Source organism: Brachypodium distachyon, chromosome 3 (genome assembly GCF_000005505.3).
Source record: "Brachypodium distachyon strain Bd21 chromosome 3, Brachypodium_distachyon_v3.0, whole genome shotgun sequence".
NCBI classification, from domain to species: Eukaryota; Viridiplantae; Streptophyta; class Magnoliopsida; order Poales; family Poaceae; genus Brachypodium; species Brachypodium distachyon.
This window is the reverse complement of record NC_016133.3, coordinates 45,003,239-45,016,891: the sequence shown is the minus strand read 5'-3', so window position 1 is coordinate 45,016,891 and position 13,653 is coordinate 45,003,239. Positions and strand designations below refer to the sequence as shown.

At 46.1% G+C, this 13,653-nt stretch overlaps 1 protein-coding gene and 1 long non-coding RNA gene across 2 annotated transcripts; both read left to right on the top strand.

Annotated features, from left to right (window-relative positions):
- Window positions 1-2,852: 2,852 nt before the first annotated feature.
- Window positions 2,853-4,764, top strand: LOC112271796. Its single transcript, XR_002965245.1, has 2 exons — window positions 2,853-2,996; window positions 4,140-4,764. It is a non-coding gene; the product is annotated as an uncharacterized LOC112271796 (long non-coding RNA).
- A 1,700-nt stretch (window positions 4,765-6,464) lies between these two features.
- On the top strand, window positions 6,465-9,109 carry LOC100822343. The gene is made up of 2 exons (XM_003572489.3): window positions 6,465-6,913; window positions 7,357-9,109. The coding sequence occupies exon 2, from the start codon at window positions 7,683-7,685 to the stop codon at window positions 9,024-9,026; it is 1,344 nt and encodes a 447-aa protein (XP_003572537.3). The 5' UTR covers window positions 6,465-6,913; window positions 7,357-7,682; the 3' UTR covers window positions 9,027-9,109.
- Window positions 9,110-13,653: the final 4,544 nt, after the last annotated feature.

Below are 13,653 nucleotides of genomic sequence, written 5' to 3'. Positions count from 1 at the left end.
TATGCTGAGTATCTCGATCATTTCACAATTTTATTTCGAAGTACTATCGACGGAGCCAGGAATTTGACGTGAGCAGGGCGAGTTAGATTAGGGAGAGTGAAATTAGAGACTTCACCTATTTTAAAATGATTTGCTGATTACTAACAATTAACTAAAATGAAATTTCTTAGGGGGGGCAGAGCCCCCTGGCGCCCCCGGATCCATTCCTGATTATACATCCCCAGATTTGTTATTTTCAGACACAAATCAATGTATCTTTCTACGAAAATGTATAGATATGTAGTATACATCTATACTTATACTAGAAAAAAAATCAGATTTTTTTTGAAACTTCAAAATATGATTTTCATGATGTTTGAACTATGGTGTCCACTGGAGCTCGGTGTCAAAAAACTGCTTTCCTAACCAGCACTTTTGCCAGATAAAGATGGCCTTTTCCCGTTCCAAAACGCTAGGTAGATCTTCAGAGGCCCTGATCAATTACTATCTTCTGTTTCACTAATGCGCTTTTCACTCTACTAATTTTGTTCTGGAATTGTCGCACTGATTGAACTGACCTAGGGGTGCGTTCTTTTCGGCTTCTAGGACCAGTTTCTTCTAGAAGCTGCCCTCACCTAGCTTTTTGGAGAAGCCGCATCACAAATTCAGTTAGACTTTCAAAGTAATTTAACCCAAACTAGTTTGGTAGCCTAATCAAATTTAGGTGACGGCTTCTCCAAGAATCTCAGTGAAGTTCTCTGGTTCGGAAAGCTGAAAAGAACTGGCTCCTAGTAACCTTATTTCGTTTGCTTGATTGCACTGCTGATCAGTCATGCTAGGAGCAGTTCATCTCATAGAAAATTACTAACGAGGTTGCCGTCAGGTGGTCTAACAAATACTCTTGGAGGCAGAAATCGGCTTGTCCTTCTAGGCTTCTACCAGTTGTCTTGCTTGTAGAAGTCTGTGGAGAGATGTTTGTATTTTCTTTTTTGGGTACGAATGGAGTTTACATGACGTGGGTGTGGTCTGATTCAATCGATCTGATCATGGGCAGCTATCAAAGTGTGCGCGTGATACCCTCCTCGTAACCCAAAGTGCAAAAGTACTTCCATAGTTCTTGGGTGCTAACTCAGTTTCTAAATATAAAATATACTGACTTTGTCATAAGTTAGAGCATCTCCAATAGCATCCCCAAACTATCCCGAATTCTTATTGAGGGATATGGACATTTTGACCCCAAAATCATCTCACAATGGCATCTCCTAAACGGACAAAATGTCATGTTTGTCTAGACACATCTCCCAAACTTGTCCCAAATTTGGGAGAGGTTTGGGATGTCCGGACACTCTCTTTTTGTCCGCCCCGGTCTCACAACAAGAGATGGAAAAAGGAGAAGAAAAAGTGAAAAGGAGAGGAGAATGGACAAAGAGAAGGAAAATCTAATTTGGGAGAGGAATTTGGATGATGAGGGCGGACATGGGGTGGACACATGTCCATTTGCTCCTCCAAACGACAAAAAAAAGGACATTTTGGAGCAAAATTTGGGTATCCCATTGAAGTTGCTCTTACTTCTTATAGTTTGACCAAACTTATAAAAAAAAATCAACATCTAAAATATCAGATAAGTATATTATGAAAATATATATCACGATGGATTAACCAAGAGAGTATTAGTCTCTTGACTACTTGACGTTCTCCCGATGGCTTCTTGTTTTCACTGCTTGAATGTTCTCTTGACACTTCCTTAGATGTCGAGCGCTACTGTGAGTTCTATGTATTTATGGCACGGCCAGACTTTTCATAAGTAAGCAGATGGCCACCAGTAGTTCACCCGGGAAAAATTTACTGGAAATGATGATGTCGCTTGAAGTCTTTCCTTTTTCTTCTTCTTATGAAGCCTGCTCTTTTTCGTGTCGCAGTCTTTTCCTATTTCTTCAATGGTTTCTTTTGTCAGATTGGATTATAAAATCATAGGATTATAGAACTATACTCTGTTTGAAATCTTCTTCCGGAGCCTGCCTCTTTTCCTTGTTGCAATCTTTTCCTATTTCCTCGATAGTTATTTTCATGTCAGAGACAATGATGTCGCTTGAAGTATTTCTTCTTCTCCTCCTTCTTCTTCAAAAGTCTGCCCTTTTTCGTGTTGCAATCTTTTCCTGTTTCTTCGATTGTTTTTTATTTCTGGTCAGATCGGATTCTAAATCGTAGGACTATAGGACCCTGCATTCTTTCTGAAATATTTAATATACGGTAGTTGATTTGAAATCCTAACAATCTGTTGTCTTTGGTATCCTAAAATCCCCGAAATTTCCTAAGTTAATTTACCGAGTTGAGTACTCAAGTAATTAGCCATACGGTTTGATCACACCGGTTAGGGGGTAGTGTCGAGTGAACCATGGTTACGGTGATAACCATATATGTGTGATTTAAAATTGAATGGCATGCATTGCACAAAGTTATATTCGTGATTATGTCATGCTGTTATCTCTATTTGGAAAGAACTAGCGAGTACTTATACTCAAACTAGAGTAACTGGTTGTAGCCAGCGACGTGTGTGGCGATCTAGTTGTTGCATTTCGAGTTACGTACCCTATTGTTGTTATTGGATAGTTGTAGGCTTGATTAGGCATCATATATCGCAGGTATTTTAGCCATATTTGCACGAGTGTTAGTTGCATGAGTGGCATGCTATTTTTAGAGCGTGTCTAGGTTAGTTCAGTAAAACCTGTTAGGATGATCTCCTCAGAGTGGGCCCAACGGCCCACCAGGCCCTTCGATCCGTGCCCTGATCGGAGACACCCAACCCAATATGGTTGGCGGGCTCCTGTTACACCGCGCTATATAAAGAGGTGAGGGTCGTCGGCACACAACGCGAGGTTCATCGCTGTGCCGTACACCCCACCAAAAAAGGCCTACCGATTTAGGGTTTGCCCAGGAGTAACGGGAAGCACCGCCGCACAGCTCACACCCGCCCTCGCCGTCGACGACCACGCCGGCCTCGTCGAGCCAAGGAGAAGGTACCCCTCCTCCTCCTCTTCTCTATCTCTCTCTTTCTCTCTCGATCCCCATACAGATGTCAAATTGAATCATAGAAAGAACACTACCATGTAGATCTACACCTAGATGATTCTAGGATTCTAACAATGGTATCAGAGCCAGGTTGGGTAGTGGATCTGCTCGGGTAGAAAAGAAAAAGAAGAAAAACAAAAGAAAATGAAAAACCCTAACCCTAACACCTTGCCCGAAAGAGAAGAGGATGGCGCCCGCGCCTGCCGCCGGTCGCCGTCGCTATGGACCGCTCGCCGGGAAAGAGGAGCCGTCGCTGGCCGCTTGACGGCGACGCGCGCACCGTCGGGTGCACGCGCGCTCCAGCAAGAGGCCCGGGAGGGCGCCGTCAGCAAGTGTACCCTGGTTCCGCCTGGAAAAGAAAAGGCTGGAGGCTCCGCTGGTGAGCCCGCCAGGGCGGCACCGCCATCAAAGGAGAAGAACAGAGGGGAGGGAGAAGAAGCCGTTTCGGCAAGGGTTTCGGCCGACCCCCTTTTATGCAGGCTAAAGTCGCGGGCAGCCGTCCGATCGTGATGGACGGCTGTGATCGCGCCTGGGCCGAAATGGGCCGTTTTGGCCGTGGGCCAAGGCCGGCTGCCCTCGGGCCAGCGCACTGTTGGCGCGGCCGGCGCACAGCGCGAGCGAAGAAGGCCGTGGGCCACGCGAGCGAGGCAGGCCGATGGCCTGAAAGTTCTTCACAGAAGTATTCCTTTACTGTTTATGTTCAGGTTTTGCTGAATTTGGTCTAAATTTTCTCCTATTCAAACTGAACCAACGAGACGTTTGTTTTAGGAAAGTACAACGTAATACTTCTGAAAAGTATAAGGTTATGAATTTTATTCATCTTTTTTCCGCTGCAAATAGTTTAAAAGTGTTATTTAAATTAAAAGAACATGATTAAAAGTGTTTTATGACAATTGTGATCCTGTTATTTTTCTTGACCAACGTCATTAATAGCATGATCATGATTAATGGTTAATATGTGCATTTATTTCTATTTTCTGCCCAACGGTGATATAGATTGAATTGCACAAATAGTTGTATGTATTAGTTTCGACCAACGTTGGATTAATGCATGCAATTGTTGTTATCATCTCACTTCATTGTGGTTTCAGGAGGGTACTACTTGATGGGATGCATCAAGGATGTGCCAACCCTCAGAGGAGACAACTACACTGAGTGGAGAAAGAAAGTTGACCTGGTTTTCGTCCGTACTAAGGTGGACTAGGTGGTTGACACTCCACAGCCCCCAAGCCGACAGAGCCATTCAGGGATGATAAAGATGATGATGCTGCTTGGGAGAAAAAGAAGAGGGACTATGCTCCGTTGGAGATGTCATACACCCTCGAGAACAAAAAGTGGCTCACCGCCAACAAAAAGTGCATGGCTTTCAACTGTAGAGTGTGCTTTCGTAGGGGAGTATCTTGAAAAGATAAAGAGCCATTTCACTAGTTGTTCAAAGATATATGCTACCCAGCTGCTAAAGCAACTAGTGATAGAAAAGTACACTGGAGATGGACATGGCATAAGGGAGCACATCCTCAGGATGAGCAACATGGCAGCTAAGCTGAAACCCATGGATGCTGATCTAGACCTCAAGCCTGCACTCCTTGTTCATCTTATTATGGCTTCACTGCCAAAAGAGTTTGACACTTTTGTTGTACAAAGTACAAAGCACGACTCGTGGCAAAAGGATTTACACAAAGAGAAGGAATAGATTACAATGAGCCATTTTCACCAGTCTCATGCAAGGATTCCTTCAGAATCATAATGACACTAGCGGCACACTTGGATTTAGAGCTACATCAGATGGATGTAAAAACGGTATTTCTAAACGGGGATTTAGAAAGAAAAAAAGTCTACATGAAACAACCCAAGGGTTTTATCATGTAAGGCAAGGAAAACATGGGATGCCGCCTAAGGAAATCCATTTATGGATTAAAGCAAGTCTCTAGACAGTGGTATCTAAAGTTTAATGAGACTATTAAGAAATTTGGATTTAAAGAGAATGTTGAGAACAAAAGTTTAAAAGTGGGAAATATATTTTCCTAATTTTGTGTGCGGATGATATCTTGCTTGCTAGTAGTGATGTCAGGCTACTACCAGAAAGAAAGAAGTTCCTGTCCTCAAATTTTGATATGAAAGATCTTGGTGAGGCATCATAAGTTTTGGGCATAGAAATTCACCGAGATAGGAAAAATGGGGTTTTAGGACTATCGCAAAAGGCATATTTAGAAAAGATTCTAAAGAAATACAATATGCATGCGAGCAATGCCACACCTGCTCCTATATTCAAGGGCGACAGTTTTGGGAAACTTCAATGTCCCAAAAGCCAATACGAGATCGATCAAATGAAAGCGGTTCCAAATGCTTCGGCTGTTGGAAGCCTACAGTATGCACAAGTGTGCACTCGCCCTGACTTAGCTTTTATCACCGGGGTACTCGGTAGATATCAAGAAAATCTAGGCATAGAGCACTAGAAAATGGTAAAGAAAGCATTGCGTTATGCGCAAGGCACAAAAGACCTCATGCTAACATATAGAAGATCTGATTCCTTAGAAATAAGAGGATATTCAGATGCAGATTTTGCGGGAGACAGAGATGATAGAAAATCCACGTCAGGATATGTATTCACTCTCGCAGGCGGGGCTATTTCGTGGAGAAGTTCCAAACAGTCAATAGTTGCATCATCCACGATGTATGCAGAATTTATAACATGTTATGAGGCCACGGGGCAGGCGATATGGTTAAAGAAATTTATACCCGACTTGAAAGTGGTAGATTGTATTGACAAACCACTAAAGATGTACTGCGACAACCAGCCCGCAGTATTCTATACTCACAACAACAAGTCGAGTAATGCTACCAAACCAATAGAGATAAAGTATTATGTCGTGAAAGATAAAATCCAGGATCACACTAAAAGTCTCAAGCATATAAGGACAAAAGATATGCTTGCGGATCCGCTTACGAAAGGCTTACCACCCAATGTGTTCAAGGAACACTTAGCCGGCATGGTTTTAAGGGATAACCTATGATTCCTGGATCATGAATGGCCCGAAAGAAACAGAATTTGTTTCAACACAGAAAGGTATGTTGTACCTATCTGATTTTATCGACAATTGAGCTGAGACGATGAAACATGCTCTACGTACTAATCGGTGGTGAAATGAGAAGTAAAAGGTATACGGTTAAAAGCAATTTTGAGATTAAGGAGGAGAATGTTAGGATGATCTCCTCCCGAGTGGGTCCAACGGCCCATCGGGCCCTTCGATCCGCGCCCATCCCAATATGGTTGGCGGGCCCATGTTACACTGCGCTATATAAGGCTGGTCATAGTGCAGGTAACTTCAGCAGTAACAAAAAGTCCAGCTCAGCAAATTTGCTTATGTGGCAATGAGTTAACGAAGAGAGAGGCAAATAGAGTAACATATCTGGTTACCGTAACATAGCGCGTAGTACGAGGAATTTTTAATGCCTATCGATCCGGTGTGGGATGCTTCGTCAAAATCCCCCGTTGGACTCATCCTCTTCCTTCTCCCGCAGGCCCCCATCCATCCACCACCCAGCTCCTCCATACATCTCCCTTGCCCAGCTCTCTGTCTCGCCGGCCGGCGGCGGCGGCGAGAGGCCGACGGCGCCACCAGGGAGCCACCCGAAACATGGCGGAATCTGGTGCCCGCAAGGAATCGGCGCCAGCCCGGCCTTCCGACTTCTCACCACAGCAGCGCTTCCCTGGCGCCCCGACGAGCTCCTCCACCAACCACTCGCCACTGCCGCCACTCTACCCCGGCGCCCCGACGAGCTCCTGCGCCAACCCCTCTACACCGCCGCACTTATACCCCCGTGGCCTAGAAAGCTCTTCTGCCATCCCCTTGTTGAACTCATGGTAAGATTTCTCTGATTTTAAATCAAAATGTTCAGCAATTACAACTTCCTTAGCTCGAATTTGCATTGCATTTTTTGTTCAGCGTCTGGAGTACCTGATTCACTACTAGTAATTGTACATGTTCGGTCTGGTAGTTGTTACTAATTTACCTATGGAACTCCTAGTTGTACTCTAACTGTAAGACATCAGAACTCAGGTTCGTTTGCCAAAATCTGAAAGAAGGGTGAGAAGTTTTGGGATGACATGCTACCTCATTGGATAACAAAAATCAAGTGTAAGGAACATCCGGTGGGCTTTAGAATAAGTACAGTTCAGTTTAGATAGTTCTTGTCTAATTAGACCAACCTTCGGTTAAATAAGCACAAAAGCAAGGCCTACTTACATATATAAATTTGCAACATCGTTTTGGAATTTGTGGTGATGAATTCTGATATTTGTAACAGGAGGCCAACCTATACTGTTGCACCCGAAGGCTTGCTAAGTTTTGGACAATTCTCGCCAATGCATCCTTATAGTTTCCGACCTCGCCAATGCACCATCATGAACAAGGACACCAAAATTTGGAGAATTTTCACTTTGTTGGTGCTTCCCCACTAGGCGTGCTAGAAATGGTTCAGTTTATTGTGAACAAATGGTTCAGTTTCCAGTCACTTTGCCTTCTTTCGGTTTCTGAATCGTTTCAGTAAACTGGACTACATATATACAAGCATATACCACCTCCTCTGCTCATTCCAGTAGATGCTCCAATTGTTCCTCAATCTTCCACGGGATGTCTAGTCAAGAGGCTGATGCTTCGTCTGATGAAGCAGACGTCGACGCTGAAGAAAACATAGTAGATCCTTCCACCTTGTACTCATTAGATGATTTCCTAGCCCAGCAAGGGATCTCCCACTTGCTTGCCAAGGAGATAGCAACGGAGGTGAAGGAAACTCTTGAAGCTCATGACGCAGATCTCTTGCCAGAAGTGCTCCGAGGACGTACGATGGATAGACTGCGCGAAGAAGCTGCTCAACAATTAGTACGTGACTACTTCTGTGAAGATCCTCTCTACCCCGCCAAAGTATTTCGTAGGAGATTTCGGATGAGAAGACCTCTCTTCGAGCGTATCGTCCAGGCATTAGGCGAGTGGTCTCCGGAGTTCACACAAAGGAAAGATGCTCTTAACCGCGACGGGCTCTCTCCATTGCAGAAATGTACGTCGGCTATTCGTCAATTGGCGTATGGTACTCCGGCAGACGCTCTCGATGCCGAGTACACATCAGTTACGTGCTTGAAGCTGTTTACAGAAGGGGTGATTGACATATTCGGTGATGAGTATATGCGAAGACCCAATGTCAACGATATGCAACGCTTACTTGATGTTGGTGAGAGTCGTGGCTTTCCTGGCATGTTAGGAAGCCTCGATTGTATGCATTGGCAGTGGGAGAGTTGTCCCACGTCTTGGAAGGGTCAATTCACCAGCGGGCATAAAGGAGTTCCTACTCTCATTCTAGAGGCCGTTGCTTCAAAGGATCTTTGGATATGGCATTCATTCTTTGGTCTAGCTGGATCAAACAATGATATCAACGTTCTTAATCAATCAAAGTTGTTTGTTGAGCAATTAAAAGGGCAAGCTCCTAGGGTGAGCTATCGTGTCAACGAGAAGGAATACCAGCTTGGCTATTACCTTGTCGACGGAATATACCCGGAATGGGCCGCATTCGTGAAGTCGATACCGATGGCACAAACTGAAAAGCACAAGTTATTTGCCGCACATCAAGAAGGGGCAAGGAAGGATGTGGAACGTGCATTTGGTGTGCTCCAAGCACGATGGTCTATTCTACGCCTCCCGGCACGTTTTTATGACTGGGGCAATATCCATAGTATTATGACAGTTTGCATCATTCTACACAACAAGATAGTCGAAGATGAAAAAGAAGAGGCGACCAATATTCTTGATTTGAATGAGGAAGCCGGCTCATCTATTGTCCTTCCAACGGTATTTACCCACGGTGACATTCCTGTATTTGCCGAGGTGCTTGAAAGAGATGCTAGAATCCAGGATCGTCCGATGCATAAAGCTCTAAAAAGTGATTTGATTGAGCATATTTGGAAAAAGTTCAGGCCACGGTAGATTATTTTTGTATCTTCATCCATGTAATGCTAAATATATTTTATATAATTAAATAGTATTATATTGGCACTTCATTGTTATTACGAATTTATTCAACTTTTTGTTCATGAACTTATCCATGTGTTGTACAAGCAAATTTTCATATTGATACAAGCCACAAAGAGACCACAACGTTGTAGTACTACTATGGATCCTATAAAGCAATAAATGCAAGTTTTTATGTTACCACTCCTATGACATTGCTCACTATGAAGATAGTAGCTTAGAGTAGTAACAAAGACATGTTACTACTCTAAGTTACCATGCACTATGACCAGCCTAAAGAGGTGGGGTCGTCAGCACGCAACACGAGGTTCGTCGCTGTGCCATACACCCCACCGAAAAAGGCCTACCGATCTAGGGTTTGCGCAGGAGTAACGGAAAGCACCGCCGCCAAACTCTCATCTGCCCTCGCCGTCGCTCTCGTCACCATGACGACCACGCCGGCCTCGTCGAGCCAAGGAGAAGGTACCCCTCCTCCTTTTCCTCCTCCTCCTCTTCTCTCTCTCTCCCCATACCGATGTCAAATTGGGATCTACACCTACATAATTCTAGAATTCTAACAAAACCATGCTGGGACCATTTAACCATCCAATTAAAAAAACTTCATCATTTTATACGGTTGTTAGAGCACTCCCAACTCCTGTATCTAATTGTGCTATCCAAGAAAAAAGCTGACGTGTAAGCTCAGTTAAGGACGAGAGAGAAGCAGCGTATCTTGTTTACGATACGGTTACTCTTGTGGTAACCGAGGATCCATCGATCCCGTGCGCCTCTTCCCTGCAAAATTCCCCAACCAGTCCCTCCTGCGCCTCTCGCCCTCAATCTCCGCCTCCGCCATGGCCTCCCAAACAACCGCTTCCGAAGACTGCTGCCACCTTTCTCGCCGCACGCGCACGGTTGCAGCCAGGTCGTCGGCCATCTCTCTGCGGGAAACACACCCAATCCTTCACCTGACCCCGCGCTCTCTGCTCCAGAAGCAAGCATGGTGACCGGCGGCAGCATCTTCTCCCGCCGGACTGCACAAGAACTCGGCGGTCCTGGTGCTTCTAGTTTGCCTATTTCCATGGCCGACCTTATCCTTGAGAGTTTGAGAGCCAATCCCGATTGAATCGGAGTAGTGAACAACGCATGCAAACCGAGATCGATCGGGAGTTGGGAGTTGAGGTAGGACATCTGGTCCTAGTCGGACTCGCATGCCTGGTTCACGTCCTTTATATACCCGATCGATCCACGCCGACGATCCCTATCTCGCTAGTTGTTGTGATTCGATCGATCTAGCGCCGGCCGCACGTACCTATCTAGAGAGCCAAAACCATTAAAGTTAGACTACGAAACTAATCAATCGATGGCAGCCCCAGCCGAGGATCTCGAAGCCGTTGGTGTCGTGGGCGAAGGCCGCACCAAAAGGTGATGATCGTTGCCAACACCGGGATTCCTCTAGACGATGACGACGAACCTGAAGAAGTACTAGAGTCCACCCCCATGAACAGGATGTTCGCCATGGCTTGCGCCATCTCTGACTTCACGTTCGAGATGATGTGGTTGATCCAGGACTTGACTGGCTTCAAAACCTGGCGGAACCGGGAGGACGCCACCAGAGCGTTACGGGAACAGATGGGCCAACGTCCGGCCGATATGCTGAATCTGCTCTACACTGGGCTCGAGACTCCGGCGATTAGCGAAGCCGAAGAGCACCATGTCAGCGAAGCCGGGTTCGTGGACAAGGAGCACATGACGAGGTTGTTCGAGGCCTTCTTCCGCCCTCGCTTTGTCATCGAGGGTGAGGACAAGGAAGAGAAACGCGACGCTTTAATCAAGGCCACCGGGTTCGTGCACCGCCTCTGGGACCTCAGAAGGATCCTCGATGTCTACTTTGACCACAGCCTTGACGTCAAGGCACGCTCTGCGACCATGGAAGGGATGATGGACCGGCTCGAAAGCCTTGTCGAACATAGAACCTGGCGCCCGGGAGGTTTAACTTTATAATATACTAGTACTAGAGAATATATTGTAATTTAGAGTGATAAATGTTGGTAGATTTTTCTATAAGTCTGGTCAAAATTTAAGAAGTTTGATTTAACACAAAGTTAAAACTTCTTACATTTAAGAACCGATAGAGTACTATAGTCAACCTAGCTAGATTCTTTTAATCTTCCCATTTCATGCCTACTTGGGGTATATATAATATCAACTATGCGACGCGGTCACATATTGAACGCATGTATCACTCGAAACCTTCTCCATAACCTCACCCGAATCGTCGTCAATGTCCTCCACTGGCAGCATGGGAAACAGTTTGCAGGCCTAAATCAGATGGTGGATTGGGGGCCATGAACGAACTTCAGAACAAAGCACGTACTTCTTCTCAAGAACTTACACAAATTTTAAAAGCGTTTAGATACATGTAATATTTCGATAAGAATTATGAAATGGAGGATTAGTTTTTTTCTGCGTCTACATACCCATATTAATTCCCATATACACATCATGAATAATAAGCTTATCGAGCGAATCTTTGTCATGGCATATATATTTATCCATTTGCTTCACGATACTTTACAAAACCTGAAACGAGACTAACAAGTAATCATCGTTACAGGACGTACTTTTTAACTTGTATCCGTATTTCGGTATCCCCTTTATCATATCACAACTCTCAGGCCTCATGATAATGGACACCATAATACCGAGTAGTCCCAACGTGTATTTCTCCATCACAAGAGGAGCGAATTCCAATCTGAACTATTAAGTCCCACTCATACGTTTTCAAAATATTCGGAAGTTAGCCTTATTGTTCCAGATTACGAAAAGACATCAAACAACCCCAAAGTACCGATTCGTTATGACGGTGTTTATATTCTCGTGGTTTGCGGATTGACATTAGCATTGATGGACTATAACAATGCCGACAACAAAGTTACGATGTGAATCTCACAATTCATTATAAGTTGGCTTTGTCCAACACAATTTTTCCACTAATTAACAATGTGTTCTCATAACTACCATCATCCATATGCTGATCACCAGGAAAACAAAGCCATCAGTAATTTCTGAGTTAGTCATAGAGACATGACTAAGAACTTATTATGGTCTTTATGTATTCACCCATGCAAATGAGTTTTTCTCTAAATCTTACATTCCAAAACCATTGCAACTACATCAGATAAACATAAACCATAAAAATTAATTATAGACTTGGAAATATATAATGGCCGTGGAGGAAAAGGTTAAGCGGATTTGACACGTTTCCTTACAGGTGGGGCCCACTGCCAGTGCCACGTCGGATCCGAACCCGACCCGGCCCGTTAACCCTCCCTCTCCCCCTCTCTCTGACCTGCGGGTCCCACTAGTCCTTATCTCCCCCGTTTCCTTTTATTCCTTGGACCCCCTCATCTTCTTCCTACCGGAGCAATGGGGGAAGCTGCCAGCAGCGACCATGACGACGGCGGTAGGAGCATGGAGGCTACAGATGCGGGCGGCGCGGGAGGCAACGCACGTGGGGGGGCGCGGGCGTCCTGGCGATTGTGCGGCGCGCGGCGCGTGAGGCGGTGCATGCGGGTGGCGCGGGAGGGGGCGCAGGCGGGCGGCGAGCCGAGGTGGCGGAGCAGACGGGCGAAGCTGGGGGCGCGCTGGCGGCGGAGCGGGCGGGCGGCGCGGGCCGCGAGGCCAACAAGCCGAGGAGGCGTAGCAGGCGGGCGCAGCGTGCGGCGTGGGCAGCGAGGCCATCATATGGCGCAGGTGAGGGGCGCGGGATTGGTGGCGGACATGGTGGAGCCGGGGCAGGCTGACCGTGTCACGCGCTACTCGTCCGAGAACTAGCGGTCCTCGGCGCTCCACGTGCAGTGCCTCAGCACGGCGGCGGCCAGCGCCTGCGGACTGAGAAGCGGAAGGCTTGCTGGCTTGGGACGAGGATTAAATGCTGTCGAAACGGGCCAAGGGGTCGGGTCGGGTTCCAGTCCGACGTGGCACCTGACAAGTGGGTCTTACCTGTTAGAAATCGTGTCAAACGTGCTTCAAATCGTGTTTGGGGTAAACTGAGAAAATCAGACGTGTTTTGGATAAACTGAGAAAATTAGACGCACAAATTATGGTTTCGCGAGAAAATTATCGCAAACTGTGATTCTGTGAGAAGCATGCCTGAAAGAGTGTTTCATTGAAATTTACTCTTCTTTTAATCTTTTCATGTCTAGTCGGGACTTATATCAGATTAACCTTGCGACGCGGTCACACATTTAACGCATGAACGACACGGCCACTGTACTCGCCTCACTCGAAACCTTCTCCATGGCCTCACCTGAATCCTCGTCGATGTACATCGCGAGCGGAGCTAGGGCCTTGGTGTACGTGCGGCTGCGGCACGATGGAGCTGGGTGTGCGGCGGAGGTGGGTGTGCTGTGTGCGGCGGCGGCGGACTCGGGCAGAGGAGGAGCGAGGAGAGGAACGAACGGGAGAAAACCTAACTCATATCCGCTATAATCCTTCGTTAGGACATCGGGAGGACAACGGACTGGGCCGGAGTGGGGAAAATCCGTGGACCAGGCTGATCGAGTTATTTTTCGAGCTTTCGCGAGCAGCCCGAGCAGAG

What these genes read in the sequence shown, in the direction of transcription:
- LOC100822343 (XM_003572489.3), top strand. Translation starts at nt 7,683, where the DNA reads ATGTCTAGTCAAGAGGCTGATGCTTCGTCTGATGAAGCAGACGTCGAC.